Source organism: Camarhynchus parvulus, chromosome 2, assembly GCF_901933205.1.
Source record: "Camarhynchus parvulus chromosome 2, STF_HiC, whole genome shotgun sequence".
Taxonomy (NCBI): Eukaryota; Metazoa; Chordata; class Aves; order Passeriformes; family Thraupidae; genus Camarhynchus; species Camarhynchus parvulus.
Window position 1 is genome coordinate 13,373,772 of NC_044572.1, and position 17,228 is coordinate 13,390,999.

Consider the following 17,228-nt stretch of genomic DNA (forward strand, 5'->3'; position numbering starts at 1 on the left):
CGGCCTCCGGGAGCTTCCCAGCCCCGTGAGACCCGGGGCGGGCGCGGGGTCGGGAGCGGCGCTCGGTCAATTGCAAATCAATTGTGGTCACACAGCGGGCGCGTTTATCGCCCCATCATCGCCCATTTCCTCCTAACGGGGTAATCCGCGCGTTCGCTCACACGGCGACAGCAGCCTGTTGGCTCAGCCAACAACCCGGGGATTGTTCCTTGTTTGGCCTCACGCGTTCCATTTCCTCCCCGGGCGCCCCTCACCGCCCCCCCGGGGCGGGCTCGCTGCCCCCCCGGCCCCGCTTCTCTCCGTGCGCCTCCCCGCGAATCACACGATTCCCGCCGCCGGCAGACGGGCCCCGCCGCGTTCCCGCGGTTCCAGTCATTAGGGCCGCAGCGGGAGCGCCGCGCGAGCGCCAGGCGCAGCAGCGCCTCAATTAACAAACAAACGCCCCGTCCCGGGAGCGCGACAACCCCCCGGGACGGCCCCGCCGCGCTCGCAGCCCGCGCCCGCCGCCGCCGCTCCCCTTAAGGTGGTCTGGCTACGGCGGGGCCGCCGGAATTCCAGCCCGCCCCCTCCCCGCCGCGGGCGGAGGAAAGCAGCGACTCCTCTCGCGGTCCCGGGAGCGGAGGGCGGGGGGACTCCACAGCGCGGGGCCATCCAGCCGCATATGGCTGCTCGGCCGGCCCAGGCGGGACGCGCCGCTCTGGGAGCCTGCGGGCGGCTCCTCAGCGAGTCACCGCCGCGGCGCCGGGCTGGCGCGGGCGCTCGGGAGCCGCAGCCGCGCCAGGACCGGCTCCCGGTGCGGTCCGTGGGCTGCGGTCAGTGGCCGGCGGCGGCCGCGGTGCGGGCCCATGTCCCGCGGGCAGTGTGCGCCCAGGGCCGGCCTCGGAGCTACCGCGTGTCCTTGCCCGGCTGGGAACCGAGTGTCCACCTGCCGGGGCGCGGGGCTGCTTCCCGCCGTCCCACCGGGAGCTCCCGGCGCCGGCCGGGGCGCACACACGGCACCGCCTGAGCGCGCCCCGACGAGCGCCGTGACCCGCGGCTGCCCGCGCCTCGGTGGTCCCCGTGACACCCGTCACGACCCCAACCCCGGGCACAGCCTCCAGCGCTGCGCTTGCACCGCGCGTTGTTCGGAGATCCGCGCTGGGGCCGGGGGCGCGGGCAGCCAGGTGGCAAGGTCGGGGCTGCGGTGCTGCCGGGACCCCCGTCACTAACACGTGCAAGGGGATGGTGCAGCGCGCACACCGGCACGGGCGGCGATCCCGCGGGCAGAACGAGGTGATAGGAAACCCCTTCCGAGACAGCCCCGAGCGCTACTTAAACTGCGGCTGCGGAGACTGCGACTTGCCCGAGAGCCCGTGCAGGCGGACAGAGATCTCTGCGCAGCCCGGGCCGGTGCGTGGCTGCCGCAGCCCGCGCACCGCGCTGCAGAGCCGCGCGTCTCCGCATGGGCAGGGGCCGAGCAAGCATCGCCGCGTCCCCGCAGGCAGTGCGACCCAGCAACACCCGCCACCATCACAGTCCGGCACCGGCGCCACCTTAAGGAGCCCCGGGGCCCGCCCCCCGCGTCCCGCCCGAGCGCGGCTGATAGGCGGACGATGAGGCGGGGGCGGGGCCTGGCGGCTCTCGCTATAAATATTCATGAGAGCGCGGCGGCCGGAGCGCTGCTGCCGGGGCCGGAGAGCGAGAAGTTGGCGGAGGCGCTGCCGCGCTCGACCCGCGGCTCAGGTGGCGCGATCGCGGCCGGGGCGCCCGGCAGCCGGAGAGGGACCCAGCGCAGGGCCAGGACCGGCCGGCTGGCGGTCACCCGCGGAGCCCTGCGCTCGGGCGGGCAGCAGAAAGAGCCGCTCCGGCCGCTCCAGCTCCGGCCCCGCCGCTGCCCGCTCGCTCGGGGCGGTGGGAGCCCGGCACCGCCTGGTTCCCGGGACGCCTTAGCCTTCTTCACCGCGCCGCCCGGGGGCTGACGGCGAAACTTCTCTGCCGCCGCCGCCCTGTGCCCGGCCGGCGCTGGAGCAGCGGCGAGAGGAGCCGCGCCTCCCCCTGCGAAACCGACCCCGCGGGGAACGATGCGACGGCGGCTGAGGGGCCTCCCGTGAGCCGACCCCCATCCTCCGGCGCCGAGTGGGGGCTTCACCTCACCGGGTGCCCGCGGACGACGGAGTCCGGCGGGAGCTGCGAGACCTCTCACCTGCGACCGGCACGGAGGGGGCCGCCCTCCGCCCCCCCGGGGGTAGCCGGGGCGGGGGGGTGCTGTGGCGCCGCGTTCCCCGCGGCTGCTGAGCGGGACGGGAGAGGAGCCGGGGCCGCCGCCCGCGCGCCGCCGAGCATGGAGTGGAGTTACCTGTTGGAAATCACCTCGCTGCTCGCCGCCCTGTCCCTGCTGCAGCGCGCCGGCTGCGCCGCCGCCTCGGCCGCAGCCGCCGCGTCCTCCTCCTCCTCCTCGGCGAAGGAGCTGTCGTGCCAGGAGATCACCGTGCCCCTCTGCAAGGGCATCGGCTACAACTACACCTACATGCCCAACCAGTTCAACCACGACACGCAGGACGAGGCCGGGCTGGAGGTGCACCAGTTCTGGCCGCTGGTGGAGATCCAGTGTTCCAGCGACCTGCGCTTCTTCCTCTGCAGCATGTACACCCCCATCTGCCTGGAGGACTACAAGAAGCCGCTGCCGCCCTGCCGCAGCGTCTGCGAGCGGGCCAAGGCCGGCTGCGCCCCGCTCATGCGCCAGTACGGCTTCGCCTGGCCCGACAGGATGCGCTGCGACCGCCTCCCCGAGCAGGGCAGCCCGGACACGCTCTGTATGGACTACAACCGCACGGACCTCACCACGGCCGCGCCGCCGCCCGCCAAGCCCCCGCTCCGCGGCTCCAAGCCCGGCACCCCCGCCAAGGCGCCCCCCGCCGCCGCCGCCCCGCCGGCCGAGGCTCCGCGCAAGCCGCGGCCGCCGCCGCCCTGCGAGCCGGGCTGCCAGTGCCGGGCGCCCATGGTGTCGGTGTCCAGCGAGCGGCACCCGCTCTACAACCGCGTCAAGACGGGCCAGATCGCCAACTGCGCCCTGCCCTGCCACAACCCCTACTTCAGCCCCGACGAGCGCGCCTTCACCGCCTTCTGGATCGGGCTCTGGTCCGTGCTCTGCTTCCTCTCCACCTTCGCCACCGTCTCCACCTTCCTCATCGACATGGAGCGCTTCAAGTACCCCGAGCGCCCCATCATCTTCCTGGCCGCCTGCTACCTCTTCGTGTCCCTCGGCTACCTGGTGCGGCTGGTGGCGGGGCACGAGAAGGTGGCGTGCAGCGGCGGGGCGGGCGCGGGCGGCGCGGGGGCCGGGGCGGCGGGGGCCGGCGGCGGCGCGGCGGCGGGGGCGGCGGCGGCGGGGGCGCGGCGCGGCGGGCGGCGCGGCCGAGCTGCAGCCGGAGCTGGCGGTGGCCGAGCACGTGCGGTACGAGAGCACCGGCCCGGCGCTGTGCACCGTGGTCTTCCTGCTCGTCTACTTCTTCGGCATGGCCAGCTCCATCTGGTGGGTCATCCTCTCCCTCACCTGGTTCCTGGCGGCGGGCATGAAGTGGGGCAACGAGGCCATCGCCGGCTACGCGCAGTATTTCCACCTGGCCGCCTGGCTGCTCCCCAGCGTCAAGTCCATCGCTGTGCTGGCACTCAGTTCTGTGGACGGGGACCCCGTGGCCGGCATCTGCTACGTGGGCAACCAGAGCCTGGAGAACCTACGGGGCTTCGTGCTGGCCCCTCTGCTCATCTACTTGGCCATCGGCTCCATGTTCCTGCTCGCCGGCTTCGTCTCGCTCTTCCGTATCCGCAGCGTCATCAAGCAGCAGGGTGGCCCCACCAAGACCCACAAGCTGGAGAAGCTGATGATACGCCTGGGACTCTTCACCGTGCTCTACACCGTGCCGGCTGCCAGCGTGGTCGCCTGCCTGTTCTACGAGCAGCACAACCGGCCCCGCTGGGAGGCCACGCACAACTGCCCCTGCCTGCGAGACCAGCAGCCCGACCAGGCCCGCCGCCCCGACTACGCCGTCTTCATGCTCAAGTACTTCATGTGCCTGGTGGTGGGCATCACTTCTGGTGTCTGGGTCTGGTCCGGCAAGACCCTGGAGTCCTGGAGGGCCCTCTGCACTCGCTGCTGCTGGGCCAGCAAAGGCGCTGCCGTGGCTGGGAGCGCAGGGGCAGGGGCAGGTGGACAGGCGGTGATCACCACGGCAGGAGGACTCGGGGCCGGAGGTGGCGGTTCACTCTACAGCGATGTCAGCACCGGCCTGACGTGGAGATCAGGCACCGCCAGCTCTGTCTCCTATCCCAAGCAGATGCCCCTGTCTCAAGTGTGAGGAGGGGGGAAAGAGGCCAAAGGTTAGGGAATGAGGGACACTGGCCTGCCTAAAATGCCTCCTCACTGTTTGGTGCCATTAATGAACCCCTAATGGTCCTTATTAGCCACAGCTTGTATAGAACAATGCAGCTGGCAGAGGCCCCAGGCTCCAACCCCCTCCTCCTTCCCCTCCATTCATATGCAGGGAGCATGTACTTCAAGGAGCCAGCTTATTATTTTGCTGGCAGAGGAGGGTAGAGGCTCACCCGTGTCTTGCAGAGGGCAAGGCACAGCAGCTTCTGAATCACTCTGGACTAACAGCAGCTCTTTACTCCTGGGAGAGAGGGTCTTCCTCCCCCCGTCCTGAGGTGGGAGTCTGCTGGGGACTGCAGGTTTTTGGGATGTGGATGACCAGGCAAATGCCTTACAATATTGACTGAATCAAAAAATGTCTTAATTATACACCCCAGCTAAATACGGGTTTCCTACATTAAAGGATGTATTTATATAATTATTTGTTACCTTGTACAGATGTGTAAAATATGTATATATCCAAAGCTATACAGTCTGTAAATTTTTTTGTAAAAATTTAGAGGCTACCCCTGTAAGAGCAAATATGAGTATTCTATTTTGTCAATAAAATGACTTTTGATAAATGACTTTTTCAAGCTTCTCCTCTCCTCCTGCCCTGGTTATTCCAGCTGCTATATCTTTAGGTGGTTCCATAAACTATGAACTACATTCATGCTCCAGTCATTACCTGTTAAAGAAGGGAGATATGTAGACACAAGAAAACAAGTCATTCAACAAGTTGTTTTGAAAAAGTGTTTGCCAAAACTGGGAGGTGCTTTACCATACTTCTTTCCTTTTTTGAAAGATGATGATGTCTTTGAGCCTTTACAAAAGAGTCATCTCCCATGGCATGTTAAGTATCCTTTTAAAACGGGTGTTATTTTAGGAATGTGCACACCCGCCTCTCATATCTGTTGTCTACACTTCTGTAAGCACCTGCCTTTCCTGGGATGCATACTGAAGTGTAAAAGGTTAATGTTTTAAATTCATAGCTCATGTACTGTGGTGGAACAGTGAGTTGAGATTTGTTAGATCAATCTCTTCTTAACAGATTAAACTAACATCTTAACTTTTGTATATCAAATATGGTCCTTTTTCAAGAGAAAAGGTATTGTTCTTCTGTCAGGAGTAAGCTAATTTATTTGAGCAGAAGGCTGTTGAATTAACAGAAGAATGCTTTGGCAATTGTTGAACTTTTTACCTGTCTGCCCAGTGGCTCAGAACATCATTCCTTTAAGAGGAGCTAAATGAATAGGGTTAATCTGTAGGGAACTTGGTTTCTTTTGAGTTTGGGAAAACTTTGATCTTTTCTCTTCACCAAACGTGATGTATAGTCTGAAGTTTCTTTCCCTGCTGCCTGGTTCCTCTTGTTGCAGACCAATTGGCCACCATGGAGCCTTAAAGTTCTTCAATTAAAGGGACATGGGACTTTTTTTTTTTTTTTTAAGAGGAAGACTTGTAACAGTTAGTGAACACCAGAGGGAAAAGGGAGAACAGCCTTTTAAACAGCTTTTCCCTGCATTGTTAGCCAGACTGCAGGCAGCAAGGCATGGCTTGGAGCATTATAGAAAAGAGCTATGAATGCCCTACAGGTGGTCTGCTCACATAATCTCCCCAATTTAAAACATTTTCCTTTACAGGACAATTGCATTACAAAACTCCCTTCTCTTTTGGTCCTAATTGAACCAAAGAACAACTACAAGATTTTCTTTAAAAACTGAGTGTCCAAAAAAATTTAAAATCTATTAACTAACATTCTAATCTGTTTTCCAAAATGAGAGCACTCAGAATACCAGGAGTAAAAACTGCATTAGACATTACTCCAGATATTTTTACATATTCTGCTTATATTCTGTCAAATTAGCAGTCATTTAAAAGCAATTGGTTAGGTTGTGTGCTAGCAGTGAAAAGATAGCCCCAGGTCCCTTATTAACCTGCCAATCATGATAAGAGATGGGCAGCTACCCTACTAATGACACAGATATCAGTCATGATTTGTGGGAAAAACCTTGTTTCATTGAGCACCGACTTGATTATTGGTGTCCCTTTCAAAGATCTCCTGACTTAATAGACCCCACTTCTACAAAGTTGCCAGGAACATGAAAAGGAGTAATTTAAAATGCTAACTAGCTACTTGATGGGAAAAATAATTTTAACTTCTTAAATGCAAAGGAAACTCCCCTGGGATTTACAGATGGTACCTATTTGTGCACCAACTGACGAGCATCAGAATATTGACATAGCTGTAAGTTGAAAAGGCCATACTATTTTTCTATATTGCTGGAAACATTCTTTTTAAGGTTATTGTTAAATCAACATGGCATTTTTCCCAGCCGTCAGCTTTCCTTTCCTGCTGGGGAAGACCCACATAGCACAATCAGTTCTGCAAATAAAAATCTTTATTTCCTTCCCCTCCACCAGATTCCAGCAAGGAAGACAGAGGAGAGGTACAGTCACAACTCTTCTCTGAGAATTTGTTTAGATAGGTCTCTCACAGGCTGCTGATGCAGGTTGCTCACACTGAGATAAAAGCATTTCTAGCAAAAGAAAAAAGTAGTTCTTTGGCTTAACCTCCTCCAGAATGAGCCAGGAGGGGCTACAGGTGAACTAAAAAAAAGGGGTCTCAGAGCTAGCCAGGTAAACAAGATGCCTGCTTTGGAAGTGACTGAGTAATAATGCAAAGGGTAAACAAATGAAAATCAGGTAAAATTAAAACCACTAGAAACACAAACCTAGGGAAATGGAGCTAAAGAAGCTAACTTAGAAGCGCAGATATTGTGAATCAGCATAAAATTTGTAGATAGGGAAAAACAATCAGAAACACCAAGAGCAAGGCATTTAGGTACATGAAAAATAAAAATCCACAGCTACAATGAACTTCACATTATTAGGATGCCCTTTATCAAACTTTAAGGTTAAATTTTCTGTGAAGATCCAAAAAGTATTGGTGACGTGATAGAAATGATGTGGTAATTTTCAAGATCTGATGATAAACTGCCTTCTCTGTAAATCTGCCAGAGAGCTACAGAAAACAGCCCAAGGAGACCCATGGCCCACGGCCTGGCTGCAGAGCAGGAGTGCCAGCAGCATCCCTGCTGCCAGAGGCTCATCCATGGGCAGGGGCAGCACCCACACCCACTGGCTCTGGAGAGCCAAGGGAAAGTTTTGCTGTCACTGATGTGGCCCAGAGCAGAGCTTGTATGGCAGCATTTGGGGGGCTGGATAAAGGCAACTGAGAGCCTCCCACAGAAAGGCCAAACTGCTCTGCTCAGGTGAGTGACCAAGTTAGCACAAAAACATGGTTTGGGATTTTTTTTCTTCTCTAATAAGCAAGATACCTTTGGAGAGTTCTCTTATTTTTTTATTTCCCCCCGCTTTTTTTTCCCCCCAGGACCCCTCCTTAGTTTACATGCTCCTGCTTCAGAAAGGAAATCTTACAGATCTTTCTTCTGCTGCAAAAACTAAAAACCCTGAAGCCTCCCAGAGAGCTGGCCTAGCTTCTGGTGGGCCTTTTAAAAGGAGGCACAGCAGAGCAGGTGAGGTGCAGAGCCTCAGCAGGGCCACAGTGCATCCCCTGGGCCCTGCTGCACAGTCCTTGGGAGCCAGCTGGAAATGTGCTCCAAAGTTTTCCCTGTGCAGGAGAAGTCCCTGAAGCTTTGGTAATCAAGCATTTGGTTGGGAAGGGGCTTCAAGAAAAGAAGGAATTTGGAAATTCTTGTACATTGTGATAATACAAATGTGACCGGGCTTTCTGGGAAGGCTTAGACTGGCACACAAGGAATGTTTCTCTTTTCTTACACAATATTTAAACCACTGAGGTGCTCAAAGCTGTCCCAGGTGGGGTAGGAAAACTGGAGGCAGGGGTGCCTCTGTGCACACACTACCCACAGTGTTTTCACCCCAGCTTCAGAGCCTGGGCTTTTTCCAGGTTCCCTCAGGAGGACACATCTCTAGACACCTGAAAGTGGCTTGTAGAAGAAAGCAACAGTTTTTTACAAGAGGAAACTGGTACTGGGAGATAAGGCAGAATGCCCAAATTTAAAAAGGAATCACTGAGAAAGAAAGGCCTTGGGAGAATCCCAGCTCTACTTTGAAATAGAAAATTCAGTACAAGACCACTTCTTGATCCCATAACACACTTATGTCACAAGCACTAGATGCAGTGCAAAAGCCAGATCTAGCCTGCACAGTAAGGTAACCCTCTTAAGCAATAAAAAAATTTTACATGGGATAGACAGGCCACCTAATGTGACAGATAAGAGAACTAGTGATAATGTGCATTGAAAAATTACAAAAGATGCTCCTGGAGTGAAAACTCACCTGCAGCCAAGATCATGCTGGAGGAAAGCTCAGTGTGGACCAGTCAAACCAGCTTATGGAATCACAGCCAGTCTCCAGAGCGCCTGTTACAACCTGCCTGGAGCATGCCCTGCTCCTGCACCCCATTCCAGAGCCACACAGCCTGTGCATCTCCAGGCACACACTTCCACTCCCACACACCATGGCCAATGCAGCTTCTGGCCCAACGGGGAAGGGAGTGAAGAGCAATCTCTCTCCTTCCTGGCCATGTTCCTTCTTTTTTTGTCCTGCATACCAAAACTGGATGGTATGGAAGGACAGCACACCTGTGCCTAGAATTAAAGAGGCGGGGCAACAAAGGTCACCCTGGAAACAATAGGATGAGACTAAGAAGAATAAAGAGATCTGAAAATGTCAGTCCAAAGAAAAAAACATTCAACAAGGCAGGCTCCCTGCATGTGGTCATGATGAGCTCTAGGCAGCCTTTGAGAGAACTCAATTCAAAATCTTCGGACAGCTCTATTTATTTAAGTTTTACAACTGCCCATCATTACTGTAATCAAGTATATGAGTTTCACTAGTTCAGCAGAAAGGATCACACATAATAAATGCTATGGTGGTATGGAAATAACTAGTGTCTGGTATTAAAATGTGGAGCAATAATCTGAGGTGACTAAGGATAGTCAAATCACCTCAGAAACTAGTACCTAAGGTCAAATGCTGAACCAAGCTTTTCTTCACTCCTACTAGTCTCTTATCTGTCATCTCAAAACACTTCACATTCACTCGTGAATTAATAGTCAAATTTCTTCTTGCGAGGCAGAAATTGCAGTAATAATACCCAGGCTAATGAAACCTAGGTGCGAGTCTAGGAGGAAAACCTGGATTTCCTGACTCTGCCGTGTCCTCAGTGCAGCTCCATTTTCAGAGCAGTTTCTCCCACCGCGTCCCCGCAGAGCCCCGGCGGCCGCAGCCCCGAGCCCGGCTCTGCCCGGCGCGCTCCCGACCCCATCGGGCCCTGGGTGCCGCAGGGCTGAAGCGGAATTAGCTCGTACTGGAGCGAAATTCCTCATTCCTCCCATTCCCTACGGCAGGCAGGTAGGGGAAAGAAGGTTTACAGCAATTCCGGAGCGGCGGTGGCAGAGGCGTGCGGGCACAGCAGCGGGACGCGGCGGGGCTCGGGGCTCCAGCGCTCGCCATCCCGCAGTGCCCTCCGCTGGGGACACCGGGAATTCCAGCGCCTTCCGCTGGGGACACCGGGAATTCCAGCGCCTTCCCCCGCTCCTGCTCCCGCGGGATTCCCGCTTTGCCGCCCTTCCCGCAGCTTCTCCTCCCCGCGGAGCGCGGAGGGGCGATGGGAGCCGCCGGTCCCTGCCTGACCCCGCACAGCGCTGCGGACACCCTCGGGGCAGGGCTCACCAGCGCTGCAACAAACAGGGGAGAACGCAAAACTAAGATGCTCTTTCCTAAAATCCAGCTTTGCAAGAAAAGAGAAATTTAGTCGGAAAGATGTGGCCACATTGCTGTAGATGCCTAATATATTATAAAGGAGAAAGCTGGGCTATTTCTGTTGGACACTAACTTCTTAAATATGTGGCATTAAAAAAGGGCTCTTATCCCATCAGTCTTGCCTTACGTGAGACTTGTATTCCTTATACTTTCAGGTATAGCTGTATGCTGGATACTTTCAAGTATACCTGATGCTTTCAGGTATGCTTTAAATGCATTAGTTGGAAGTTCTTTCCTCCAGACTTCTGTCATTGATAATTATATGTGACATTCTTCACAAAGAAGCATTAAAACTCAAGTCTCAATTTGAAGTCTCAAGTTATTTTTTTCTACTTGACTTTTTTCCAAAAATAAACTTACAACCAGAATGTCCCATTTTCACATCTTCTGAAATAAAAAAGAATAGTTTTCATGCTATGAAGAGACTTATTAAAAATGTGTTTGAGACATGATACCTTCATAATTTCTCAGTGGTTGAAATCTAAATGCTCTCTTTCAATGTAAATCAGAAAATGTAACCATCTGGCTTAGGAAACAAATTACTTGCTTTGGCTTTCTGTCCAGATGTAGGGAGGGAACAGAATTAAATCTTTCAGGAAAGGAAGGGGAAATGTTTCCCGTGCAGACTGTGCAGCTTTGGGCACTGTGTGTTCTGTACATCGCTGCCATCCGGAGCTGCAGCCTCTCTGCAGGGAGCTGCATCACTTTCTCTCCCCAAACCTGTGGGGTGGAAAGCACATTTATCATTGTGGGTTTTAAACTGAAGTTACTTTTTTGCAAAATTCTAGGGAAAGAATATTTTGCTATAACAAGCTGTAAAATTTTAGTTTTCCGGGACACAGGGCATTTGGAATAGCAAGATCAGGAAACCACGGAGACCCACACGGAGCTTCATTGCTGCCATCCAGGAGCTCATTAGTGTACAAGAATTGTGTGTGTTGTTTTTAGCAGCTAAAGAGTTATTTATGGCTTCTATGTTCTCAAGCCAAAGTGAGTGAGGGGTGCAACCAGGGCAAATGCATCAGAGCAATGCAAATCACTGACAAGGCATCATGAATACAAGCTGAGCAGAATTTAAATACAATCCATGAATGAGAGGAAAGATTTGCATGAGGGAAAGAATCATTAGAATCTGATTTAACAAGCAGTACATAAAATGGGCCTTTGCAGCTTAAAATGAAGCAAAGCACATTCACGTTATACATTCTTAATGGAAAAAAAAAGCAAAATCACAAAAAACCTAATTTATTAGTAGAGCTTGGAATAGAAATGGTTTTCACAGAATACCTTTAGATCCTGATTCAGAAACTTGTGCTTGATTGCTTTCTTGAATAGAAGTGGATCATAAGCATGTAGGGTGGTAAGGGCTATTTAAGTGCATGCCAAAGTCCCATTGATTTCAGTGAGATTTTATAAAATACTTAAAGTAAGCATGTGCATAAATGTTTTCCTGAACAAGAGTGCTTTTCTGAATTAGGGTTTTACCCATGAATTTACACAGTGCTTTCAAATATAATTCCTTCTGAGAAAATAGAGTAGATAAGAATATTTTTTAAATTGTATATTTCTGCTTGCCTTAGAAGTTGTTAATGGAAAATTATTCCGGATAGAATTTTCTGTAAGGTCCAAAACCAACAGTGAACAATCTGTGGAAGCTGAAAGTAAATAATGTGCATACAGCAACTTTTATAGACTGTCTGTTGGTTTCATCTCAACTAAATTATGAAAGCTTTTGAATATAAGGTGTTACATAGATAATTTGGAAGGAAAGTGATAAGTTGTTTTGCATTAAGTGATATTATATTTGGTCTTTGAGAAAAGTAAGAGCATTGCTTTTAAGAAACACCTGCCATTTTTTGTTTCCAGTCAGCGGTCACTAACATTGGGCAGAACAAAGTTTTTATGTAATGTCTCCTAAAATAAAATGTGTCTACCTCTAAATGTCTTGTCTTTTGAAATAATGGCTGAAGTGGCAGATTCTGATGCAGCTGTGTTTTCCTGATACTAAGAGATCATCTGTCTCTGTGAACACTGGACAATTTTTTTTTTTCTATAGAAGCATTTCTCCAGCTGTGTATTTTCATTTCCTACCATATTCCTCTGGAAATACAACACTTCTTTTATGCACTTCTCTCAACTAAGTCTTTAGCAACAGAACACATGAGAATTGAAAGAGCTCAGTGTAGGTCCATGTGGTCATATTGACTGTAATTGTGGAAGTCAGATTCGAGTGTCAATTTTTCTTTTTGCATTTTAGAAGATTTTGGAGTGTTGTGGTGGTGGCCTGCAAGATGTCTTTTTGAAATATATGAATGGTATGACCAGTGTGATTTTTGCCTTTTGTGCTCTCTTTCTAAATAATTCTACTGTGAAAATGTTTGGCATCATATGCTATTGCAGGTCAGCAGCAATGCTGTTCTCCCAAATTAGCTTTCTGTGTCTCTTTTGTTGACTAGAAAACAGTATACTCTATCCTCTCTAGAAGTGCTTCTCTAGCTGTTTTCACTGCCTAACTATTTCTCAACATTTTCCTATGCTTTTTCCCCCTCCTCCCTCCACCCCCCTCCGTCCCAGTGCCATGGTTATGCGAAGGGTGAGGTTCAGCTCAAGACTAGGATGTGTAAATGCAAGTAGGTGTCTCAGTATAGGGGCTTTTTTAGGTAAGGCATTGTATGAACTCTTACTGTAGTCAACAGGTGATAGAAATGCTGTCAGTAGGTCATGGAAGCAGAATCTGGACTCTAAGTTACTTGTGGGCCTCAGCTCAGCTGCTCAGACAGGTGATCCTGGAGATCCCTATCCAGTCTCTCCCTGCCTGTCCAAACAGGAGACATGGGTCTCCTGTAATTTTCTGTCATGTCTGAAAGACACAGGTGAATATCTCAGTTACCCTCTGGCAACTCTAATAGCATGGGATACTTTTTGTGGGCAACTTATTGCAGCCCAGATCTGGATTTGACCAGATCTCCTCAAAGTGTGGTGGGACTATTGACCCCGACCTCACAGCTCTGTGACAAATGTAGGTGTCTTAACCTTGAGCTGAACCCTCCCAAGAGAGGCTGCTGATTATTTCTATCATCTCTGTTGCAAGATTTCAGTATTTTCTTGCTGATGGCTTCTTTAATTGCTGTTTGCTCGAGTTTTACATTATTTGCTGGGCTCTCTCATATCTTTGTACAAGCTGGCACAATGTATAGTTTCGATTGTTGTGTAGAGAGGTTTCTTCTTAGCCACTGCTCTGACCTCTTTGACCCCTTAAAAGCACTCTGCACCTTGTCTGCTAAGGATTTGGAGAGGGAGTGTTATTCTTGACAAGGCCTTTGATTGGTATAATAATAATTTGTTCAGTATAATCATAATTTATTGAAAAGGTGTTATTTTGGTAAACCTCTTTTGGCAGTCCCCTCACATGCTTTCTTCTACCTCTTTGTCATATATTAACTTCTCTGTTCTTTAAGTTCTATTTTGCTGTTGCTTCATTTCCTGACAAAATTTTACAGAGCCTATTTTTTACTTCGGTTTTCCTCCTTTTTGAAATTTTCTTCATTTATCCAAATTTTAGGACCACTTAAAGTACATAACCACATATCCTTAAATCATGCAAGTTCCATGAGCTCCTCTAGAGAGCAGCAAATATGTTCAAATAAAACAGTAGCATGCTTCAACCTAATGTTTCCTGAAACAAAATCTTTTGTAACTCAGCTTGCTAAGTACTGCTAAAGAACAAAAACCTATGGGGAAAGAAGGTCTCACACCTGAGCCTGGCATTTTCAGGCATTGTCTGAGAACTGTCCTAGCCCTGGTATTTAGTGTGGAAGCCTCCTACGCTCTCCAAAAGCCAACGCTGCTCTCCAATATCTTATGGCAGAGGGGAGAAGGAAGGCAGCAGGGGTTCAGCCTGGGCCAGGGACCAGACTTGGATGTGCACCAGATCTGTGGGCTGTAAATCTTCCATCTTTACACAGCACTGGCAGCCAAGAGGAAGCACTCACTCTCAGAAAAACACCCACAAGCTCTCCATGCTCATGTCCATCAGTGGGCGTTTGACAGATGGGACTCTGGCTCCTGGTGTGCACTGACTGGGGCTTTGGGGAACTGACAGGGAGCCACAATTCTTTTGTTAAGAAAAACAGCCAAGGTAATGTGAAGCCTTCCCAGCTATAGACCTCTTCAGACTAATGCCACCAGGAGTTTGGACCTAAATGCTACATAAATCTTCAAGAGAAGGACAAAGGTCCCTCTGTTTTGTGAGAGCAGTCTCCAAGCACAATTGACAGCTGCCTGCCCCAGAGCTTGCACAGCTGGCACAGTCCTAACAATGCAAACCCATTCTAATGGGAAAACCAATATAACAGAGCTTCCAAAAACATGCTCATGTTCACAGACCTCTCTCTGGTAAGGTTTTCTGCCAGTAAAGCTACTTGGTCTGTGCGACTGTGTTCACAGGGGTCTTAGGATGAGGGAAGAGACGAGGACCTGACTCCATGTTTCAGAAGGCTTGATTTATTATTTTATTATATATATTATATTAAAACTATACTAAAAGAATAGAAGAAAGGATTTCATCAGAAGGCTAGCTAAGAATAGAAAAGGAATGAATAACAAAGGCTTGTGTCTTGGACAGAGAGTCCAAGCCAGCTGACTGTGATTGGCCATTAATTAGAAACAACCACATGAGACCAATCACAGATCCACCTGTTGCATTCCATAGCAGCAGATAACCATTGTTTACATTTTGTTCCTGAGGTCTCTCAGCTTCTCAGGAGAAAAAATCCTGAGGAAAGGATTTTCCAGAAAATATCATGGCTACAGGTCTGTACTGACTGTCTAAAGCAGCTTTTGCAAAGGTTTTTCTCTCAGTTAAAAACCTGGTCAATTAAGCCAATCCCAGAGCTGCAAAAGGCCCATGGCTGCAAGCAGAGCAGCTTTTCCTCAGTTCCTGTGACCTGCATTGCATGTCACCACCACTACCACCTGTGCTGGTGGCATTCCCTTCAAACTGCCAGGCACCCAGGTACAAATGGAAACCATCTTCCCCAAAGTCACCATCTGACCTCTGTTAGACACAAAGAATGCTGAGACACAATTCTGGACAGACAGAAACCATCACCAGTGTAGGACTGACTGCCAAGGCCATGATGAAGCAAGAGAATCCCTTCTGGAAAGTGGATTTGCCATCAGTTGGCATCTTCCATTGCATCAAGGATGTTCAGCTCATCCCAGCATACCAGCATAACATGGAGGAGGAGATGGATCCTGTCAGGCAAAGAGGGGAAAAACAGCAAGGAATGCTTTGTATGCAGCTGAAGATGATGTTTATCCCATTTTCCCCTTTCCTGTGTCACCCTTCATACCAGGATCCTGCCTCTTCAGTAGCTGCACGGCTGCTGCTGGTGGGCTGGATCAGTCAGACACAGCAATGCAGACAAGCTGCCAACCAAGTCCCGCCTCATTTTTTGGAAACACACTGCCAAAGATCCTGGAAACTATGGAAGAGGTGCTCCTAGGTGGATGGTGGAGACTGCACCTTGCTGCTTTTTGAGGTGTGTGCTGGCAGCTGGGGCAGCCTCACACAGGGCGCAGCTGTGCCCTGGACAAACACAGCCTTCTGCACCACGAGAGCCCATCTGGCATCAAGGCAGAGAGAATATAAAGGCTCTGGCAAAATGGGAGCTAGCTGGCACTTACCAGCACCTCCTCTTTACAAACTGATTCCTGCCAACACTAACATGGACACTAACATGGAAACTCCAGGGAACACTCCACCAGGAGAGCTCAGTGCTCCCCGAGATGGTGGGTGAGCTCTTGTTAGGTGCTGACTGAGGCACCCACACCCTCATGATATGCTTTGTGTAGTCCATTTTTGAGGAAGATCCTGATGATTCTCCAATCCAAATAAATTTATCTGTAGTTAACATTGCAGCCACAGACTTGTGCTCACAATTGTAATAAACAGCTGCCCTGTCTGGCCTTAGCTTTGCACAGTTTCTCAGTGCAGCCCTATAGCACGAGGTCAGCTTCGAGTGATCTACTAAATTCTCATTCATCAGCAGAAGTCCTCAGAGTTCAGAGTGTATTGGCAGGGCCTGCAGGCTGCCTGAGGGATGCAGAGAGCAGCTCTGTAGGGACTGGAGAGACGTGAAAGTTGTATTTTGGTGCCCCAGCTGGACTATCCTTATGATATCTGCACACACTCCAAAATCAGGGCAGAATTTGTACAAAATTTGGTGTCAGAAGCAGTGTGGGACTATGTTTCAGCTGACCTGGTGTCCAGGGTCTAGTGGGCTGAATCCCAGGTTCTACACAACAAGAATATTACTGATGGATACCAGTGAGCGTGTCAACAGAAATAAACAACCTAAATGTTTTGCTAAAGCCTTTGCTTTCAATTTGTAGCAAAACTTCTCAGGAGATAAAGTGTGCTGAGCCAAGTTGTTTCTGGAAATGAGCCTTGTAGGAATATTTCAGGAACTTCAAGTATAAATAAAGCAACTGTTTGGATGTTTTAATCAACCCCTGACTCCTTCCCTCCTGCCCCCTCACCATGGTGTTTTTAGGATTTTTGCTGAAGTACAAAGGGCTGAGTAAATAGGGAATGTAAGACTGTTGTTCTAAGGGGTTGTCGATATTTCTGTGTAAAAATCATGGAATATATTTCTCAGATACAGGTAATTTGAAAAAAAAAAATTCCTATTTATCTGCACATTCTAAAATCTATTGCTATAAGCTCTGAGAATTATGATTGATTTATTCTAAATTGAAGTATCTCTGTGTTCCATGTAACTCCAACCCATGAGGCAGATTTGTTATCACATCTGTCTATCTATATTACAAAAACAAAAGGTCTATGTTTGTAAGATTCCTTAAAATCAGGTCACCTTGTGAATTTCATAGAGGTTCTTAGTCCATGGGATCAGTTCTGAGTGGCTGCTGGGAGACCCAAGTGGGGCTGCAATGCAAATCCTGTGCTTTTCTCCAGTCACTCCAAGATCAGGTCCCATCAAGTCACCAAGTTGTACATGAAAGCCTCTGG

The 17,228-nt window shown here is 50.6% G+C and overlaps 1 protein-coding gene across 1 annotated transcript; it reads left to right on the plus strand.

Annotated features, from left to right (window-relative positions):
- Positions 1-1,667: 1,667 nt before the first annotated feature.
- FZD8 (frizzled class receptor 8) lies at positions 1,668-4,975 on the plus strand. The gene is given in 2 exon segments (XM_030943135.1): positions 1,668-3,372; positions 3,374-4,975. Coding segments are annotated over 2 exon segments (2,013 nt in total). The 5' UTR covers positions 1,668-2,320; the 3' UTR covers positions 4,335-4,975.
- Positions 4,976-17,228: the final 12,253 nt, after the last annotated feature.